This window comes from Zootermopsis nevadensis, unplaced genomic scaffold (genome assembly GCF_977971745.1).
Source record: "Zootermopsis nevadensis isolate Lab colony 2312 unplaced genomic scaffold, Znev_1.0 Znev_ptg000010l, whole genome shotgun sequence".
Lineage (NCBI taxonomy): Eukaryota > Metazoa > Arthropoda > Insecta > Blattodea > Termopsidae > Zootermopsis > Zootermopsis nevadensis.
This window is the reverse complement of record NW_028259142.1, coordinates 20,393,692-20,413,775: the sequence shown is the minus strand read 5'-3', so window position 1 is coordinate 20,413,775 and position 20,084 is coordinate 20,393,692. Positions and strand designations below refer to the sequence as shown.

General features: G+C 40.4%; 1 protein-coding gene and 1 long non-coding RNA gene across 10 annotated transcripts in view; one reads left to right on the top strand and one right to left on the bottom strand.

The window, feature by feature from the left end:
- LOC110832134 (uncharacterized) overlaps positions 1-13,206 on the top strand; it is a 23,049-nt gene extending 9,843 nt beyond the window's left edge. For 4 of the 8 annotated variants that reach the window (XM_022068845.2, XM_022068846.2, XM_022068842.2 and 1 more), the window contains exons 4-14: positions 252-393; positions 1,586-1,859; positions 2,500-2,664; positions 2,964-3,182; positions 3,543-3,801; positions 3,941-4,118; positions 4,775-4,962; positions 5,485-5,759; positions 9,860-10,057; positions 10,369-10,584; positions 11,700-13,206. In XM_022068845.2, the coding sequence (XP_021924537.1) occupies positions 252-393; positions 1,586-1,859; positions 2,500-2,664; positions 2,964-3,182; positions 3,543-3,801; positions 3,941-4,118; positions 4,775-4,962; positions 5,485-5,759; positions 9,860-10,057; positions 10,369-10,551 (2,081 nt within the window). In that variant the 3' untranslated portion in view covers positions 10,552-10,584; positions 11,700-13,206. Of the gene's footprint in view, positions 1-251; positions 394-1,585; positions 1,860-2,499; positions 2,665-2,963; positions 3,183-3,542; positions 3,802-3,940; positions 4,119-4,774; positions 4,963-5,484; positions 5,760-6,033; positions 9,392-9,859; positions 10,058-10,368; positions 10,585-11,699 lie in introns of those variants that run through there. The other 4 variants (XM_022068843.2, XM_022068849.2, XM_087346787.1 and 1 more) reach the window with 4 other exon arrangements.
- LOC110832141 (uncharacterized) lies at positions 4,528-20,084 on the bottom strand. 2 transcript variants are annotated; one of them, XR_015534620.1, is made up of 2 exons: positions 19,836-20,084; positions 4,528-18,566 (listed from the first exon to the last, which is right to left on the bottom strand). It is a non-coding gene; the product is annotated as an uncharacterized LOC110832141 (long non-coding RNA). The 2 variants fall into 2 exon arrangements; XR_015534619.1 differs by lacking the exon at positions 19,836-20,084 and adding an exon at positions 19,160-19,409.

The window sequence follows — 20,084 nt, the reverse complement described above, 5'->3', positions numbered from 1 at the left end:
ATTTTGTGAAGTAATTTATATGGAAAGTTTCTGAATAAATTAAATATTGACACACAATTATTTATCAGCATTGCCTATATGCATAAATGGTTTAGGTACTGAGTGATGTTACAGAAGAATTTTCACTCCCTTCTGCTGACAATAGAGACTTCCCATACCTGTTTCCAAAAAAATAAATAAATAAAATAATAAGAACTTGTAAATCATATCACTGAAAAACAAATAATTATGATTTTAAATGTGCGTTACAGTGGATCGAGTGGAGTTAGAGCGCGGATTCATCGCATCACTGCTAGCTCATGCTTTCTTTTCTACATTTCCAAAACGGACCATCAAGACACACCCGACACTCCAGGACTTCAACTTTACAAATTTCTTCAGACACCTGAACATGTGAGGAATCAGTACTTCAGAGAATGAAAGGAGGAGATGATAATAGTTTAAAAATGTAATATGTGATGAGGTCTATGAAATTCTGATGATCTGCAGTGTTTAATGTTTGTCGTGTATCACAGAAAATGAAAACAAAAGTTACAGCTCAGTCTGTATTTTAACAATCACTGCTGTTTATACCCACGGGGTCCGCAGTGGCCGCGCGGTCTGAGGCGTGGGCCTTGTGCCGCTTGGTCGCTGGGACCGTGGGTTCGAATCCCACTCAAGCCACGGATGTTGTGTTGTGCTGTCCTGTGTACAGGTAGAGGCCTTGCGACGGGCCGATCCCTCGTCCGAGGAGTCCTACCGAATGTCCATAGATGAAGTCAACGAAAAGTTGGGACCCGCAGTGCTCAGGCACTTGAAGAACGGGTCGTTCCCAGTATCCCCACAAGCATTGATTGTAATTAACCTGAATCCTCATAATGTCCAAAAACTGTGAGTAACTGAATTACAGATGGAAAAGAGATAGTATAATAAAAAATAAAATGTTGATCCGATAGGAGCACAGTAACAAATCAGAATTTCATTCATGAGGAAATTAATTTCAGAAATGTTTGCTACTATATCTTTCAGAATATTTTGTTTTCCCATTTTATATCCAAAAATGTAAACACTGACCAAAACAGAACTGAAATTTTATCCTTTACTTTGTATGATATGAACATGGTCCATCATGTTAAGGGAAGAAGAAACGAAGCGAGAATAAGGAGCTAAGAATATTTTGACTTAAGACAGATGGAGAAAACTTCATAACGGGGCTCCTCACCATACGAGGGATGGTTAAATCAAAAGGGATGAAATTCGGTGGGGTATGTAGCACACGTGGGTGAGATGAGAAATTCATACAAAATTCTGATTGAGAAGCCTGCTTTCAAGTAGCACAGATGGGAGGATAATATTAAAATGGATGTTAGGGAAATGCTGTTAAGTGTGGATTGGATACATCTGGCTTAGGTTATGGACTGATGGTTGCCTCTTGTGAATACAATAATGAACTGCTGGGTTCCATAAAAGGCAGGGAATATCTCGAGTATAGATACTATTGGTTTCTCATGAAGGATTCTGCACTGATAGACTGAAGAGAAGTGTAATGGTAAGTAAAGTATAACTGCGTATCTCATGCACGAGGTATATTGAATTACTCTTACAGGAACAGCCAAAAGGCAAAGTTACGCAGCATCCTGTATTATTTTGACAAGATGGCAGCGGACGTGGAGCCCCAGGGACGAGTGACGTACTCGCGTCAGGTGATGACGAGCAAAGAGTGGCTTACCATAGAGGACTGGCTAGAGAGTGCCAAAGCACTCTGTCCACTTGCTATCAGACATGAGGGCAGGCTGGAGAGAGCTGAAAACAACTTACTGCAAGTGTGCTTCACGAGCAGCCGACTAGGGGGACTCGTACTTGGTGATGGAAGTTCTCAGGTTGGCAGAACTTTATTTTGTGTTTAGTGAAGTATTTCATCAGGTGGATATTGTGCCCAGTTATTACCAAGATTGATTATACCAACAGTACAAACATTTATAAAATTCCAGTATAAGATATATTGACGCTCCATACCTGATATCTCCACCATTTTGTATACCTAAGTACTATTTGTCCCTTCTAACAGAAACAAAAATCTATAACGGTATTAGTAAAAATTATCAGTGTTTCATTTCTGAACAATTAAAATTCAAGAAATTCAACTTGTACTTGCAATCAAAATTTGTGTCTGACATGAATTTTTGTTCAGTATGTGATGAAAAAACCTCCATGAGTTGCAGTTTAGTAGATTATGATGTTAATATAACTGTAATTACCATTTTAATCCAAAGAACAGTTTGAAATCATCAGCTAGATGAAGGAACACACAGTAGCAAGACAAACGTAGCGCATTTAGTATTGTAAAATTATTTTATACGTTCGGAAACTATTTTCAACGCATCACAAAGCCTAGGGAGGAGGATAATCATTATCACATCTTTTATCAATGCAACATAAATGCAGCCATTAAAATAGCATCATTAAATAACCAAGGGTGAGATACGCATTGAGTACATGTTTTTTGAACTTGCTTCACAGGAGTGCATACAATTCTGCATTCAGCCTGAACTTTTGGCAGTATTACCCCACATTGAAGCTCTCGAGGACAATGAGATTCTGTCGGTAGAAGGATTGCTACAAGTGGCCCGTATCTCAGATCCACACATCAAAGCAAACTTTGAACCCTTGCCACAGACACAAGTGGTGGGTAACTGATGGATAAAGTTCTAAGTGTTGTTTTAACTTTTTTTCCCCCCTCACAGTTGTCGCGTTCTTACAACCACCAAAATATTAAATAGAACACTTTTCTTCAATTATACCTAGTAACAGAAATTGTAAATGAATTCTTAACTGAGGTTTGTAAATAAAAAAATGGATATTATTAATGAGTCTGCTAAAATTGAGCGAGAACTTATTGCTTCATTTGTCAGCAGTCGAAAACTGCAAAGATCCGAGTTAAGGACATTCCTAGGACTGAATTTAGTTACATCACTTGATTGCAGAGGTCTGTGTGCTGCATGGATGCAGAGAACTACTTGCGGCTACCGCTCAGTCAATTTGAGGAGGACAATGTATTGAGGGAACTGAACAAGGCTCTACTTGCATTTCGGCAGCAGGCTTCACCACAGCCATCCCAGCCCGTCACAAGGCGTCTCTCCCCCATTGGAGAATCATTCAGTTCGACACCTCCGGAGGTGGAGTCTGTAAAGCAACAATCCCAAGTATGTTTTCGGAATGAAAGAATAACTCCATAGACGTCTTTCTCAAGACACTAATATACTTAGTCAATTTGTCAGGAAAATCCCTGCTTTTTATGGAACAGATGGCTTACAAGTGTCTGTCGCTGAATTCTGTTCTCAGCCAATGAATAGTCTACATTCTCACACCGTTTCTACATTTTAATATAACCCTATCATCTATGCTTATGTCTCCCAATGTCTCTCTTCCCTTCAGCGTTTTCTAAGAATCTGCCTTGTCTAACTTTTTATGAAAGAGAGAAAGCATCGTTGTCATGGTTGAACAATTAACATGAAATCATGACAAATATTCAAACAGCCGCAAGAAATAGATCTGTTTGACAGCAGGAGGAAAGGGCATGTCCACCTTCACTGCTAGTCACCCAGCAAGTGGAATCTTCTACCTCACAGAAAGAGTGGCTGAGGCCTCCAAGTCCCACTTCTCGTCGCGGTCGATTCATTGTGCTCGGTTCCTCGGGGGAGTGTCTTCCTGTTAGCAGACAGCCTTTGGGAGCGTGCAGCCTCTACTCTAGCTGCCACTCCACCTCAGCAGCATCTGAAGAATTTCACAGCGCACGTACAAGTCTTGACAACGAAGATATCGGTTAGTAATGCAGCATTTAGTTTAGAATCTTTCATCTTCTTATCTTCTATCTGAAACCTCACTATTACACTTTTACTTTGTAACATGCAAACTGTCAGATGGTGACATATAGTCGTATGCTGTAAAACACTGTCCGCAGAGAGCGAAGATGCGCGGCGTTACAGCGCGCAGCTGGATACTCCAGACCGACGCTCGACATTTGCCGAGCGACTTCGTGATGCACTCTGCAGAGAGACTCGGAGCACCTCAAGCATTGACTCAAGTTATGCCGTTGGCATCAGTGTCACTGGGTCAGGATTGGTGGATGGAGATATCAGGTGAGTAAATGTGTCCAGCCACAGTACAGTGGTCGACTCAGAACAACACATCACTTGTTACGGCAGTCAGGTTTATAAGTACTTAAATTTACTAGTAATCCTCAGGTAAGATCTCTGGTTCTCATGGTAGAAAATACGAAGATGGCTGTCTTCCGAGTAATTTGGTGGAAGTTTACCGATATTTCAGAGGTGCTTGCTGCCTCCATTGTCAGTAAACAGTAAAGTTACTCATCACCCTGATGATGGGGGCAACAAGCACCAGACCACAGGACACAACAGCCTATTGGGAACAATCGGCCGAAGCTCTGAACATCATCATGTTTTTTTTTTCTGGGGGAGGGGGACCCTGAACCCATTGAATAGTAATGTGTGTTGATGCAATTGGTCAAAATATGCCGGAAATCAGGGCTTCATAATGAGTAAAATAGTTTTATTTCAAACTGTTATACATTATAAATAAGTGATCGGAGCACATGACATATCTCGAAACTTGGTTACATTTTTAGTTACCATTTTGTAATTAATTAATTTACTAATTTACAAATCATATCACACAAATATGAGAACAGCAGTATTACAGACTACTACAGTGACACCATGTGAACACAGATCTACTGGAAGTGTTTTCTTCACACATTTATTTTGTTACTTGGCAGAGTCCGACGAGGAGGATCCAGAGGCTTTATGCTTCAGGAAGATTCACTTGATGACCAGTTCCTCAGGGAATCTTTACAGCAAGAGAGGGAATGGATCGACAAGTTTCAAAACAAAAGACATGGAGCTTTGAGTCGACAGGACACGTCTGATTCCTCCAAGTTTAGTTTCAGTACAGAGTACAGCTCAGGTATAGCAACGTACTGCTGAATTTAGAAGAGCAAATCTTATTTATTGATTGCAAATGCAGAACTGTGTCATTCTGCTCAAAAATTATTTTATATATCCGAATATATATTGGTGTCTCTGTTTAACAGACATCTGCCATAAATCACTGTAGGTAATGAAAGGTATAGACAGCCACATATGGACATATGCAAGGAGATTACAAATAACTTAAATTATAACACCAGCTGAATGCTTACATTACTTCTGGTTTGGGACAGAAAATTTCAAGCTCTTCATTTTTTTTAATACAGCATACATATTTTGTATGAAACTAGGCTGAAGGCAGAAAACTTATTATAATACATTTCAAACTTTGATCGGACATTACTTTGGAAATGTGTGCTTTGGAGATATCGACTGAATTGAGCTGGCTCGAGATGGGACTTTTGTGATGATAGTAATGATGATTGTGATTTCGTAACGATAGGGAACCAGTTATCAGGTGTCACACTTCGTACAGTTCTTTTGTCACTGTGTGCTATAGAACTGGAGGAACTTTACGAACAGTACAGTCGCTGGCTCGACGACGTGGACAAGAATCGGGAGCTGGACGCCCGAGACATCGCTGTGGTACGCTTTGCTGGCAGCCTGCTCAAGAGGACTCTCAGCGACTCTTTTGCTGGTGTTCCTCTCACTGAGGGGCAGCAAGGGCCACTGGGACAGATGGAAGCAGACAGAAACAGGACAAAGCTCGCCCTGGTTGCAAGGTCTCTAAGTCTGGAGCTTGCCAGGCACAAGCATAGACTCACCTCTCAGCTGGTGAGTTTCAAACAGCGACTGACTTATTTTAGACGTATAATTAGCATCTCAAAAATTACTTCCTTATGCACATTTCAAAGTGACCTACACGTCTCAGTAACTGAATAGATCATTTCACCGTATTACTTCTGTTATCTTCTGATGAGGGAGGTGAAAGTATCTCGTTTGAAATAGAACAGGTTGCAAGGGGCATCCTTCTATATCTGGTACAGTATGTAAGACTGTCTACCACACAGTCCACTCATGGAACTGTTCCCTGCCTCACCAACTGCAGCAAGAAGAAAGCACTGAGGACATAACTGGACAAACACACATATTCTGGGTTACCCTGGTTCCTGGGATGGTAGTGCAAACACTGGCGCCCCAAGAGTTCTGGTTCCATCTGCCTGTTGCAGATGATCGCAGGAAGGTTGCAACAACACAGGTGACTTGACTTAGCTCCTCTCAAACAGCAAATTTCTTGTCTGTGGTTCAGTACACGGTGGGTCACAGCATGCACTTCGCATGACATCATCGGACAGGACTTGGAAAAGCGTACCGAGTAGTCTCTCAACAACCAGTTCCACAACTTGCACTCTTCACAAAGAAAGACATTCCTCTACCAGTTTCATACAATTCCACCGCCATATTTCTGAACCTTCACAGCCATCTCGGTCAAATACCATCACATAAATAAATGCTGCTGCTTCTGTGTTAAACCGAAAATGGATAGGAAAAAATATAATGCAATAGCAGACATTCTCATGTCCCATGGAAGTAATCAGCTGGATATAACCCTTTATTCAAAAATGTATTGCATTGCTTTAAATTTATTTTAGAGCAATTTATTACTCCACAGCCTGTTACATACTATGGGGGCGAGTCAAATGAAAACCTTAAAACTTTCTTCACAGCTTGTATATTGAAGAGAGGTTCAGTAAAGCTTTGTCATATTTCAATATAATCCCTGATGCATTCAATGCATGTCCTCCAGTGCTTCACTAATGCCTGGACCCCTCTTAAAGAAATTTACTTTGACTGCTTGTATAGTCACTCCGAACGCATGTTCTCTATGGTTGTAGTCGTCACATGGGCAATTTGGGGCCGAGCGTCATCATGCTGCAGCAAGGCACTAATATTGAGCAGTCCACGACATTTTGGTGTTTATTGGTTTCAAATGATTCCTAAAGAGGTCACAATATGTGGCACTGGTGACTGTGGTCCCCTTGGACGTGTGGGCCTCGGCGATCCCAGAACGGTGTCAGCATCGCCTTTACTGCAGATGCGTGTGTGCGGAATTTTTGGGGTTTTGGTGAGGTGAAATCGTTTCAGGCTGGAGTGGTGGACCCAGCTTTCATCACCAGTCACTATGCACTGCAGGAAGCCATCACCTTCTGTTTCGTATTATCGCAAAAGTTCGTGGTAGGCATCCACACATTTCTCCTTCAGTTCAGGCATCCACCTTGCGGAACTGTAGCATGTCACGAATGATATGGCAACCTGAACCGTGAATTATGTCCAACATGGCACCACTTCGTCCACCATAATTCAACGGTTTTCTGTGATGACACGATCGACCTATGAAACTGCCTGCGGTGTTACAACTCGTGGGCCTGGCCCAGTCGAGGAGCATCTGCCACACTAGACATGCCATTCCTAAACTTCCTACTCCATTCTTACACCTGCTGTAGCGATAAGCACGTGTTACTGTACTGGAACTCCATGTGGCGATGGATTTCACACCCTCCTTAACCAAGAAATGGATGACAGATTGCTGTTCCTCCTTTGTGCATGCATTCTGCATTGCCAGAAGTACCGCACCCAGTAAGTTTGTGCCTCTGACCCTAGCTAATAACTTACTGTGCCTACAGCTGCACATGGTAGGTTCTTGATATTATCTTTAACTTTTAAGGTTGTCATTTGACGTTCCCTCGTACTTTATACTACTGCAACAACAATTTTTGTACATTTTAATTATATTTAATTGGAGCATGAAGGTCACTCCATATCTAAAATAATGTTATTGTAATTTAATGTTAAAATAAACACAATTTTTGTTATGACAGAAAAATAACATATGTGCCTTTAAATTGTTTATGAAATATTTCTTTCATTTGTTTAGGATAACCATGAACTCTGAAGACACTTTTTCAGAGATGAAAAAAATTCATATAAATGAGGTGAGATCTCATCCATTCCACGCCTTATTTTAATATGACCCTTGTCGACAATGCCGAATTCCATTGTACTGTTTACTTTGTCGAAAGAAAGTGCACAATAAGCTTCAGGATTGATTCTGTGAATCTTCTAAATAGAGTCTAGCAAAAGATAGTGGTATTCTTTGTAGTGGGTACAAATTTCTCATTCTACATCTTGTTCAGGCATGGCAGGAATTGTTATGTGTATCTTTACCATTCACTGCACTGCTGACTAAAAATGGTAATTAATAATAAGAAGGCATGACTTACTCAGTTAACATAAGCATGGCCCTCTCTGTTAAGACGATTGTACTGACATATTGCACACAGAATCTGTAAACTGAATAACTAACTCTGTGCTGGAACAACATGTCTGTGAAAATTAGTCCCGTTATGTAAAACACAACTTCGGCTTTAACCTGCCTGCCTGCCTGAACAGGTTACATTGTAATCAGCCTGCACAATTAAGTACTGGACCACATCTTGTACTAAGACACAAAACTGTCATGACATAAGAACTGTTTCACATCGTTCTTGTATGTTGCATTTTAACATAGCTTGGTGTCACTGCTTTTATATGTATCTCATTAATTTCCATTTGTATGCAACAAGATGGAAAGATTCACGCTGACAGCTATATTTTAATCAAATATTTTAAAAGTAGCTTATTACACAAAAAACTATACTCTCTGTTGATTGTAAGTGGAGATCAGCTGAAATGTTAGTCTATGATAAGATTGTTTTTGTTGGGACAGGTTAGTTTTTGGTTATATTTAGGTTAGGTCTGGTAGGGTAAGTCAAAACATGTTATGTCAGGTTAGGTTTGTTCAGGTGTGACAGGTAAATTAAGATGTTAGGTTAGGTTTGTCTAGTTTCAGTTAGGGAAGTTTAGGTCAGCATAGATATTTAAATATGAATTTTAAATGTTAGAATTTCGAATGTTGTTATTTAATTTTGGATCTTGAAATTTCGAAAATTTTAGTTTTGTGAGTATTTACAAGTTTTGAAAAATTATAAAAGTTAGAAATTATTAAATTTTAAAATCTGTATATTTATTTTGCGGTACAAGGAGTATGTAATAAATACCTCTTATATGTGCACTTCAAAGAATTCATGAGGATATTATGCATATATTTGGTATGGAATACGCCTTTCTAGCTTGATTTTATTCTGAAGAGGATTGACATCTTTCATGCTTCCAGTAAGGTTAACAATGATATTAACACAATATTTCTTTCTTCTGCTACGTTTTGATAAAGCTTGTTTCATGCTTTTATCTTCAAAAATATTTTGTACAGAGACTCGTTTTGTACTTTTGTACAGAGTTCAGAAGTGAATGGGATTTGGAAGTGGCAAATGCTTTTCTTAATACTTCTGTGTGTACATATACACTTGGTAACCAAAAAAGAAGGGGATTTGTATGGTCTTTGCTAAAATACCATTAGGTTACCAACAGAATATTGTAGTATATGCACAAAAAGAAAGATGCCTCAGCTATGTAAGGAAAACTTTGTAACATAAATTACTTAAAAAGTAAACACTGTGTTGAGGTATAGCTCCACACATTCATAACCTTGGCACTAAAGGGAGGCGAACGGCTAGCTTTACACCCACGACGTACTTTACCCACAGGAAAAGAGCGCCTGGTATCCACTGGATTGGAGGCTGTGTAGGGCAAGAGCTCATCTGGATACAGTGGAAATAAGATAAATTCTTGCCCTTACCAGGAAATGAACCACTCATCCAGCCCATAGCAAGTCTCACAAAGTTATATATAAAAGTGAAAGTGGACTGATGCTTGCATACAGCACACTTTCATGCGTACTAGCAAAATTATACCAAAAAGTAACTTGAAAAATCAAACAGGAAGCTGTTCATTGCCTTGATAGTAAGACTGTCTTACTCAGTTTTTTTACCTTACAGGCATCAATGTTGAGCGGAGTTGCAAATAAGGGTGAGTCTGCATCAGGGATACAATCCATAGCCACTGGTAACTGGGGTTGTGGCTCATCTAAGGTTGGTGACCCACAACTCAAGTTGGTAATTCAGTGGCTGGCTGCTAGCATCGCAGGTGTTCCTTGTCTATACTACTATACCTGTAGCCACCATCGGCTTCTCAAGGTGAGACTCAATGAGACGATGCCCATTCTATCCTCTTTCATGTCATCACAATTTTTCCATCGTCTTGTTATTTCCCGTTTCTTAGATCCCATGATTCTCCTTTGCATTTTGTTTCCGACAACACTCAACCAATGAATGCGCTTCTCTTTTTTCTGAGATACAAAATTAATTTCTTAATATTATTTAGAGTCTGTTCAAACACTTAATGCCTTCTACAGTTGTAGATTTGGGGGTCTGATCCAAACTTTGTGCAGTCCTAAATACACTAATCAGTGAGTGAATCTAATGCGACGTCTCTATCTCCGCTGCAGCTAGACACAGTCTGTCGAGTGTTGCTAGACAGACAATGGACAGTGGGAGAGCTGGTCACTGCTACACTGAAGTTTGCTCAGACAACGCTGGATGATCCGTCACCTCCGGAGCCAACTCAGACCTTGTTTGATGAACTCATCGGTACGGAGAAACCGGCTGTTCTCCTGGAGACCAATCTCTGAGACGTGAGGGAACCACAAAAGTAATGTCTGAAGGTAAATGGTGCTCTGTATGTAACTGAAGATGAACAAGCAAACAGAAGTGTTTCTATGCCAGAGTGAAATGTTACCCTGTGATATATTCTTAGTGCGACAGAAACGAGATAGAGAGAGAGAGCGCTGTCAGGCTTCGGTACAGCAACAAAATATAATGTTAATAAAAACACACAAGATGATCCACAGAGTCACTGATTGGATGTACAAAATTCAGTCACCAACCTTTGGTTTATGTTTGTAATGTTGTTATGAATGTTAGGCAGGGTTTAGGCGTACTTCTAACATGGTTGGATGAAGATGCTGGACGTATATTATTAAAATGTTCAGAAATGAGTACAAAACAGCTTATGCTTGATGAGAGAGATAGCTTACTAGAAAATAAACTGTACTAATGCTGTGGATGAAAACTGGAGAACAAAATTGGGAATTTATAATTTGAATTGGGGAGGGGGAGTAGAACTAAAACGTACACTAAAAGAATAGCTCCAGTAGAGATACTTTATTAAAGATGTAGACTGCAATTATGTGGTGTTAGATGAACACAGCCTCTGTGTAGAAATCTCAACTAAATAAGTGGTTGATTTGATTTTAATGAGAGGACATTTTTAAAAGACAAAAGTTTTCATTTATTTACTGTTTAGCTCGACTGAACAGTCTTCACTTAAGAACTCGACAAGGTCTGCTTTATTTACAATCCCCTAGTAATGGCTGCTGGATCCTTACCTACAATTGTCTGAAGAATTTGTACAGCACAAAATAAAACAGTTGCTGAATAATTCCAGGTACATAGCAGAAATGGCTCTAGAATATAAGGACAAATCTTGTGTATTGAAAACTTTGGAGGGGGGCCAAAAGGAGTTACAGAGCTTCAGTTTCGTTGCATAGCGACGGAAAAGGAAATGGGGGGGGGAAATGCACTCACAGCTCACGTTGCTCAGCAGCACTGCGCACACAGTAACAGGACTGACTGAAAAATAACATCTGATAATTTTATTAGGAGATGGCTCCTAACACAGGACCAAATAAAGACACAATTATTCAGAGATATCAGCTTTAGCGGTAACCAGAAAATTAAACACGACTTGGATTAATACAGCAATGTAATTTCCTTTCAGCAAGTGTTGCAAAACCAGACAGTTCTCTGAAGAGGTGCGCCTACACATTTCCAGTATCTTCTGTAAACGAGAGACAGTTTACAGTGATGGCACGTTTCGGCTGTGGTTTACTGTGAAGAACTTCCTAATGAACTTATGACTGGTTAAGAAAGCTGAATATCTCCAGACAAGATTAGTGCTTTAAGATATGATTCAAGGACTTCCAAAAGTTTGGACAAACTACAAAGCAGTTTGTGATTTGCCATGTGAAGAAACTATGAGCATTAGAAGAGTGTAATAGCGTAACTGTGGGATCATATACCCCATGTGTTACAGGTATGGTATGATCCAGAATAATGTACAGGTAGACCTCGATTTACGCCGGGGACGCGCTCCTGGACGAACTGGCGTAAATGGAATCAGCGTAAATTGAAACTCAGAATAGTGGTCGAACAACAACGCAAACACGTTCAGCACATTCAATGTGTCAACAAGAGGTGAACTGAGCGCATTTTTCCTTACTCCCTTATCAGGCTGAACGCAAATGATTCACCGTGAAGAGTGACCAATGCTCGCGTGACTGTTGCGCAAAGTTAGCGGATTTTTAGGAGAATATCTCGCAACTACTTAGCAATGAGTGCAGAGGCGACTGTATTTGTAATTTTTATTCAAAATCAGCGATGTAAGAATTACGATTTAGTACGAGAAACATTGTAAAACATTATAAATAATAGTAATTTTTTTCTCTCCACTTTTTGACTTGCTGGTTTCAAAAGCGGCATTATTCTGAATCGGCGCAAATCGAGGTTTACATGTATACTGAAAGATGGCACCTTCTTAATATGGCATAGCTGAGAATGATCTGTGATTGACAAAACCTTTACTATGTTTTATCTTCACGTGAATTTTTAAGGGCTATGTTCTGCCTTACATGTCTTTACATTTTAATAACATCTGTAATGAAGCCTTGCTTTATTTAATGCTGCCTTGTCAGCTGCTCAATTAGTACAGCGACTAGCTGTCGGTGGACAGCTGGGTTTCGGTTCCTTGTAGGGTTAGGGATTTTTCTCTTTGCCACTGTTTGGACTGGCTATGGGGCCCACCCAGCCTCCTATCCAATGGGCCCTAAGGGTTCCTTTACCCGATACATAGAAGATGGAGCATGAAGCTGGACACTCATCTCTGTCTAGTGCCAAGGCTCAGAATGTGTGGAGTTATACCTCCACACACCCTGTGCCATCATCATGTAGTGTTTAATTAAGCACAGGCCTATGTTAAAGTTGCTATAGGGGAACAGAAAAAATTCATATGAAACTCACGTCAAAGTAGCTGGTATTACTGCCAGTATTTGAACATGGTACCGTTTGAATACCGAAGCAGGCTGTGGGCCTGTGTACATATCAACAAGGAATAAAAATATCTTACAAATGGAATGAAGTCTGTAAGTAGAGTAGGAACAGTAATGATCCAAATGCAAGCATTTTATATTAAGTATTGTAAAATCCTGAATAAATGAGGTTAAAAAGCAGCATTACAGTAGACTTATAGCAAACTCATGTAAGATAATAAAACGGGAGACAGGAAAAATACATTTGGCTGAACAGATACCACCTTTTATAAACAATGAAGAAGTTCCTGCTATTAAAATTATTCCAAGCACTGAAACTGAGATAAAAATTATCATAAATTCCCTCAATCAAAAAGCTCATAACTTTATGATGAAGATCCAAGTAAAATTTTGAAAGCTTATTCAGGTTTAATTACCGTATTTTCTCGAATACTCCGCGGACATTTTTCAGAAAAAATTCATGCCAAAAAGTGCAGTGCGCTACTCATTTGTCATATTTTGCACTCCGGCGCGCATCCCAGAGGGCAGTAGCCCACTCCTTTGTTATCTTTCGAACAAGCACGCGTCAGACGCTACTAGTGAGGGTGCAGTTTATCTCAGTTTATTCACAGGTGAAAATCAGTTTTACGTTGTGATTTTCAGTGAAAAATTAAAGATAATTGGGAAGGCTGAAAAAAAAAGTAAACCGAGCAGGGGACCGTGAATTTGATGTTGGTGATAACGCGTTTGACATTAGTATCCTTCATAGTGTAAACAGTTTTTGTTTGTATACATACTTTATAAGAGAGAAAAGTTGAAATTTGACGCAGTAAATTTCAATCGCAAATCCAAAAAAAGGAATTATTGTGTTGCACCCAGCCAGCCATCATCTCCGGAAGCAGCGTGAGATTTGTTTAGGACATCCTTCCTAAGACGGGTAAGTAATATTTAAAACATTAAGCCACAGGCTTAGTAACAAATTTAGCAGAATAGAAAATGTAAACACAAGACAAACTAGAAAAGACAGAAGGTATAATATCCGTGTTCGGATCAGGATTCCAAGTAACAAGACTGCTAAGCCACAATCCATACCGAGATAAATCCATTCTTCGCATATTTGCATTACGAGAGTTCATAGTTGATGTAAAATATGTGACGTATCATGTCAAGCACTGCCCAAGTATTACCCACATCAGTGCATCAATTTATGCATAATATATATGGGCACAAGAGTGTATTTACATTACAGTAATCACCAATTCACTCAAATTATAATTATTTTGATAATTATCACTGGTAGTAGAAGAGGAGAAGAACTTACAAATAACTACAGACTGTGTGGAAACAATAGCACAAATAATTCGCAATGTCACCTTGTAGCAACTTTTCACTGCATGCAGAATTTATTGGCATAATCATGCTCAAATTCCTCGACCAAATAATCGCATCGAGAAAAATCCCGAGTCCATGGAAAAGGAGTCATGCGCTGAAGACACTCGAACGACAGCGATTGATAGCAGACTCAGAGAACTACTAGCCATCACGGCCAATCAGTGGGGGATTTGTCAAAGGATATAATACCACAGATGTGATTCACGCAGCCAGACTTCTTCTTGAAAAACAGAGTGTAAGGGGGGGGACTCGTGGTCATGGCCGCCTACCCGTAGGTAGGAGTGGCCGGGCGCAAATATTTTCCTTCCCGATCACGAGATTTAGGGCTAGACCATTTCGATCGTTGTGCCCATGGGTTACTGTCTCTTGTAAAAGTCTCTACCAACCATCTTTGGTAGATATGGGATCTGTCTTTTCTCTGGTCGCTATGGATTTTGTTGAGGATTTACGGAAATGCCGTCTGGCGTCAGTTTGGTTACGACTGCTTCACAAGAGATTCGAATCTCCTGGAGAATCAAACTGCATTTTAAAATCCACGACTACTCGTGGGACTTCGACTTTCTTGTCGCGAGACGCTTACCAGTGGGAGTAATTCTGGGAGCAGATTTTGTCTGAATCCTTCTCTGGGGATATACCACTTCCAGTTCAGACCTCAGCGGAAGTAAGAATTTCTCTCTAATTCTACAGGCAACTATGCCTGTAGGCGAGAGGTCGGCTTGTAGAATTTCCACTTTCATTAAAGAGTTTCCCGTGCTGTTTTCTGATAGACCGGGCACGGTGAGGGGACGCACTTGTGGCATCAAACTATCTGACAATGTGCCTGTAAGATCGCCACCGTATCAGTGTTCACCGCCTAGACTGATCGCCCTCCGGCAGCATGTTAACGACTTGCTGAATAATGGTGTCATTAGACAGAGCACTTCTAATTACGCGAGTCCGGCCTTCCTGGTCGCCAAAAAAGAGGAAAAATTTCGTTTGGTGGTCGATTATAGGAAGTTGAATCAGAAAGTGATATACAACTCCTTTCCATTGCCCACTATTGAAAGTGCATTTCAACATTTCTCCGGAGCTAAGTATTTTAGTGTTTTAGACATGAATAGTGCCTATTATCAGATACCTCTCGATCAGAAGAGTTGGAAATATACCGCTTTTATCACCCCGTTTGGCTTGTATGAGTTTGTTAAATTGCCCATGGGGATTTGTGTAGGCGGGCAGATTTTAAGCCGTGAGGTGGATCGAATCTTTGGAGACATCAAATTTAAATTTCTGTTTAATTATCTCGACGATGTGTTGGTTTATTCCAGCACTTGGGCCGAACACATCAGGCACCTAAGGGAGGTCTTTTCTAGACTACAAAATGCCGGTTTCACTCTAAACCCAGCCAAGGTCACGTTAGGGGTTCAGGAGATCAGCTTCCTCGGCCATTTATTGTCGGCTACAGGCGTGCGCGTTAACCCCGAAAGGGTAAGCATGATAAAAGGGTTTCCGCTACCGAGAAACTTGAAACAAGTTCGACGTTTTCTAGGGATGGAGGCATTCTACAGTTGTTTCATCCCTGATTTCTCTTGGCTTTCTGAACCGTTAAATGCCCTGAAGCGAGAAAACGCTAAGTTTGTTTCGGACATGAACCAACAACGTGCTTATGAAGTCATTAAGGAGGCCCTTTGTCAAGCCCCAACACTGCAAATTCCTAATTTTCATCTTCCATTCGTGTTGCAATGCGATGGGTCTGACATCGGGGTATCGAGTGTTCTGAATCAAGAGGTAGGTGGGAAGCTAGCACCCATCGCCTTCTTAGTCGCCCCTTCTCTCCCGCGGAAAGAAATTACTCGACCTATAAGAAAGAATGTCTTGCCGTCGTACTAGGATGCGAAAGGTTCCGGACATACTTAGAACATAAGGAAATTGTTGTGCATTCAGACAATGAGGCCAACTAGGGCGCATAGGGAGATGGCTATTACGCCTATCGCCGTTCAAATTTAAGGTGGTCCATATCCGGGAAAGCGAGAATGTCGTGGCCGATTGCCTATCAAGGATGTCTGAGCCTCCGGATTCGCTGACAGCACAACCTGCCGTGCGGGTTCTACAACCCCTCCCTGCCTCATTCGAGACCTTAAAGGACCATCAAAGTAAGGACCCCTATTGTGTTGGTTTACACCAAGGCATCGCTGCCGGGGACACTTCGTGTAAAGACTGGAGATTGCATCGTGGCCTAGTTGTGTTCCTCCCACGACAAGCCACACTACCAAGGGTCCTGGTCCCGGAAGCTCTCAGACCCATGATTTTGGATTATTTCCATGATTCTCCCTTGGGAGCTCACTTAGGATCTCTGAAGACATACTATAGGGTCAACAAAGATTTTTATTGGCCGGGGATGAAAGGCGAAATTAGGGACTATGTTCGGCGCTATCTTAAATGCCAAAGGGGAAAGCCTGCTAGGAGCACTCAGGTCGGATTTCATTCGGCCGACGTTGCTGAGTGCCCTATCCAGCACATAGACATAGACTGTTTTGTGCCTATTGTGTGGTCAAAATCAGGCTATCGAGCTATCTTAGCAGTGATTGACGGATTTTCTAAATTTGTCAACATGTATCTGGTCCGGGAAATTACTACTAAAACTGCTATCACCATGCTCGAGACCTGGCTTTTTGGGAATTTTGGGGTTCCAAGAGGGACAAGGTCTGTCTCGGGTACATGGAAGTACATGCCCCATAAAGTGGTGAATAGATGGGATGATGATAATAATATCATGCTCGAAGCATATCCTCACACAGACTTTCATGTTGGTTTCCAGCTTGCAGTAGTTAATTAGTTATCCCATTCACACCGAATACAGACTTCATGCAGACACCAGGAAGGTTCAAACCACTGCGTTAACGCATCTTTGGATTCAGTAGGTCACCCCAATGGCGGATGGTTCCTCTCAATCACGACAAATTGGAAAAGGAATCAAAGGCAAAAATGTGACTTAAGTATTGCAACTTGGAATGTAAGAAGAATGCTTCGCCCAGGGAAAATGGATGAAGTAGCTCACGAAATAAAAAAAGGAGCAATGGTGCTTTAAAAATATCAGAAGGTAATCCGATACATCTATTTTCTTTTAATGCAGGTTCCTGAGGAGAAACTCGCTTTGTGACAACAGAACCCACAAATGAAAAAAGTAAATCAACGCAGTTTATGCACAACATCACTGGATAAATAGCTAAGCGCAGAGTATATTCCTATGAATAACAGCATTTTTATGGCGGAGAAACACCTGCAAACTGCTGATAATCTTCAGAGTTTAAGTTCAGCGGCAGCCAAAATTGTGGCACGCGGCACAAGACGGCAATAAAATGTAATCGCTATACTGAGACAGACCTCTAAATAACTACCTTACAACCATATCAAAATGGGGAACAGTTACATCCTGCAAGCCACAGCCCAACATTTGTGCTACCAGTACCAGCTGCGTTCCGCCCAGAACGAAAAATGGCCACTGGAATTATGAAACTCGGCAACAAAGTGCAGGAAGTTGCTACGAGGGAGTGGAGAGTCTTACCACCAGAGACGCAGTCTAACAGGGGACTTGGCTGGACCGTTTAAGTTCTGGTAAAGACTCCCAAATCCCACTCTGATGAAGGCAGAATGTAGGCAGAGCTACAAGCCTGTTCTGAACAAAAACTAGGCAACAATTTGTGACCATATCAAATGCTTTGTTTTATAGCAAAATGATAATTGTAAAATGTGATTTAATTTATATATAATTTTAAAGTATGGATTGTGTTTAGGTCTTAGAAATTATCAACTGGATGACACACATACAGTTGTATCTTTCAAATATAATGAATTTTAAAAATATTTATCCCCAATTTGTAAATTAAGATACTAGGGCGAAAGAGGAACCTCTGAAGTATTCTAGGGAAAAAGCAACAATACTCTGGAGGTAGACTGCTACACATTCTGTTCCATCCATGACTGGTACGGTGGGCACGTAGTTGTGGTTCTGTGGTAATATGTAATTACTGTTGCTTTCCTACTGTTCATGCAGACTTGTCTCATCCAGCGTTGTTGGCAACAGTTGGAGAAAATATTCATCACTGCTAATGAGAAGTGAAGATGATTCATCCATGTCCGCTCAGACTGCTGGGAACGCCACGTTCTTTGGTGTTTAAACACCTGCAACACAACTAGAAACAAAAAGCTGTTCTGAATCTTCCTGTTTTGTGGTCCCTACTGATCATCAGGCCACAAGTCCCTCTTACTATCTTAACGGCACAAAATGAACTTCAGCATACTATGAAATTTACTGCATTTATATTTCATAAACATTCCTAACAATAAGTGTTAAAATACACATTTATAGGATACCGCATTCAGTTGTGGGTTATGTTTGATTAAAATGTGAAATATGATTTAAGGATTTTACTTGCACTGCAGTGTGTGGCAAGACAATTACGGCTGCACAAAACAAGAATTATATGCATGAAGCAGGATGAACTTTTTATTGGTTTCCAAATATAATTCACTCAATGTGGTACACTCATCATTCACGATCGAAATTCAGTATACACAGATTGAAGAAGTGCTCAGCACAGCTTTCTGTGACAGGCAGAAGCTTGTGATCAGCACAGATGAAATGACTACAAACATAATACTGTAATTTAACCATTAAATGTCAAACTATGTTGAGAGCAGAGTAAATTATCTGATTTTTAACAGACGAATATACTGAACTTCGACACATGTTTAAATAAAGTATATCACTGAATTTATGACTTACATCCATGCACTTCATTCTCATGCCGTTTCTGCGTCACGTCATTTGAATCCCATCGGTTACAATGTGTTCCATTACAGCCTCATACATGAAAATAGGACGCCATCAAGACGTGAGCCTGAATTGGACTTGTTAATCTGCCAGTCACTTATACATTGGGTGGATTAGGACTGTCTAGTTTAAAAGTCCATTAACTAAGAGTCCCATTTGTATTGTGTTGCAGTACAGAAATTAAAAAAGAATTCTGGGCAGTTTTCTTACACAAAGAACTTACGTAATTATCATCATGGTATCTTGAAAAAAAAATCGTACAACTCGTGCCCCTGTTCAAGTTCCACATCTCCCGATTATTGTAGATTTCCCTATCTGCGCTAAGTAAAGCAAATTTATGATGCAACTGCGATAAATTTGTTAACACTCCTACTTATAACATGCACATCGGAATATACGATCGTAAACTACATGACTGCTGAGTGATTTTCCGAAATAAATATCACTGCGCGTTCTTTTATGCATTTATTTTACGTACAGCTCCGAAACAGTGTGTGAAATACTACCGAAATGCCAGTTATAATTTCGATCTGAAAACAAAATCGAAGTAATTTAAAAAGTAAAATAACTAGGTTTCAACTGAGTGTTCTATGTTGCAAAAAGACTATATTCATTAAATAACTCGTACCTCATTCGACTCCGCCATTCACTTCCTGACCAACCGACCACTTCCTCCGCAGTCTCTCTTTCAAACGCTTGTAAAGTCCATTCTCTGCAACCCCAATCACAGATAAAACGAAAATTACCTTAAACCTTGCGGAATATTCGAGAGCTAACAAATAAGCAGGATGCAGTGGCATTAATATGTTGATACGTATTTAACTGTTGGAGTCATACATGTAATTGACATATGACTTACGTATGTTACATAAAAAGA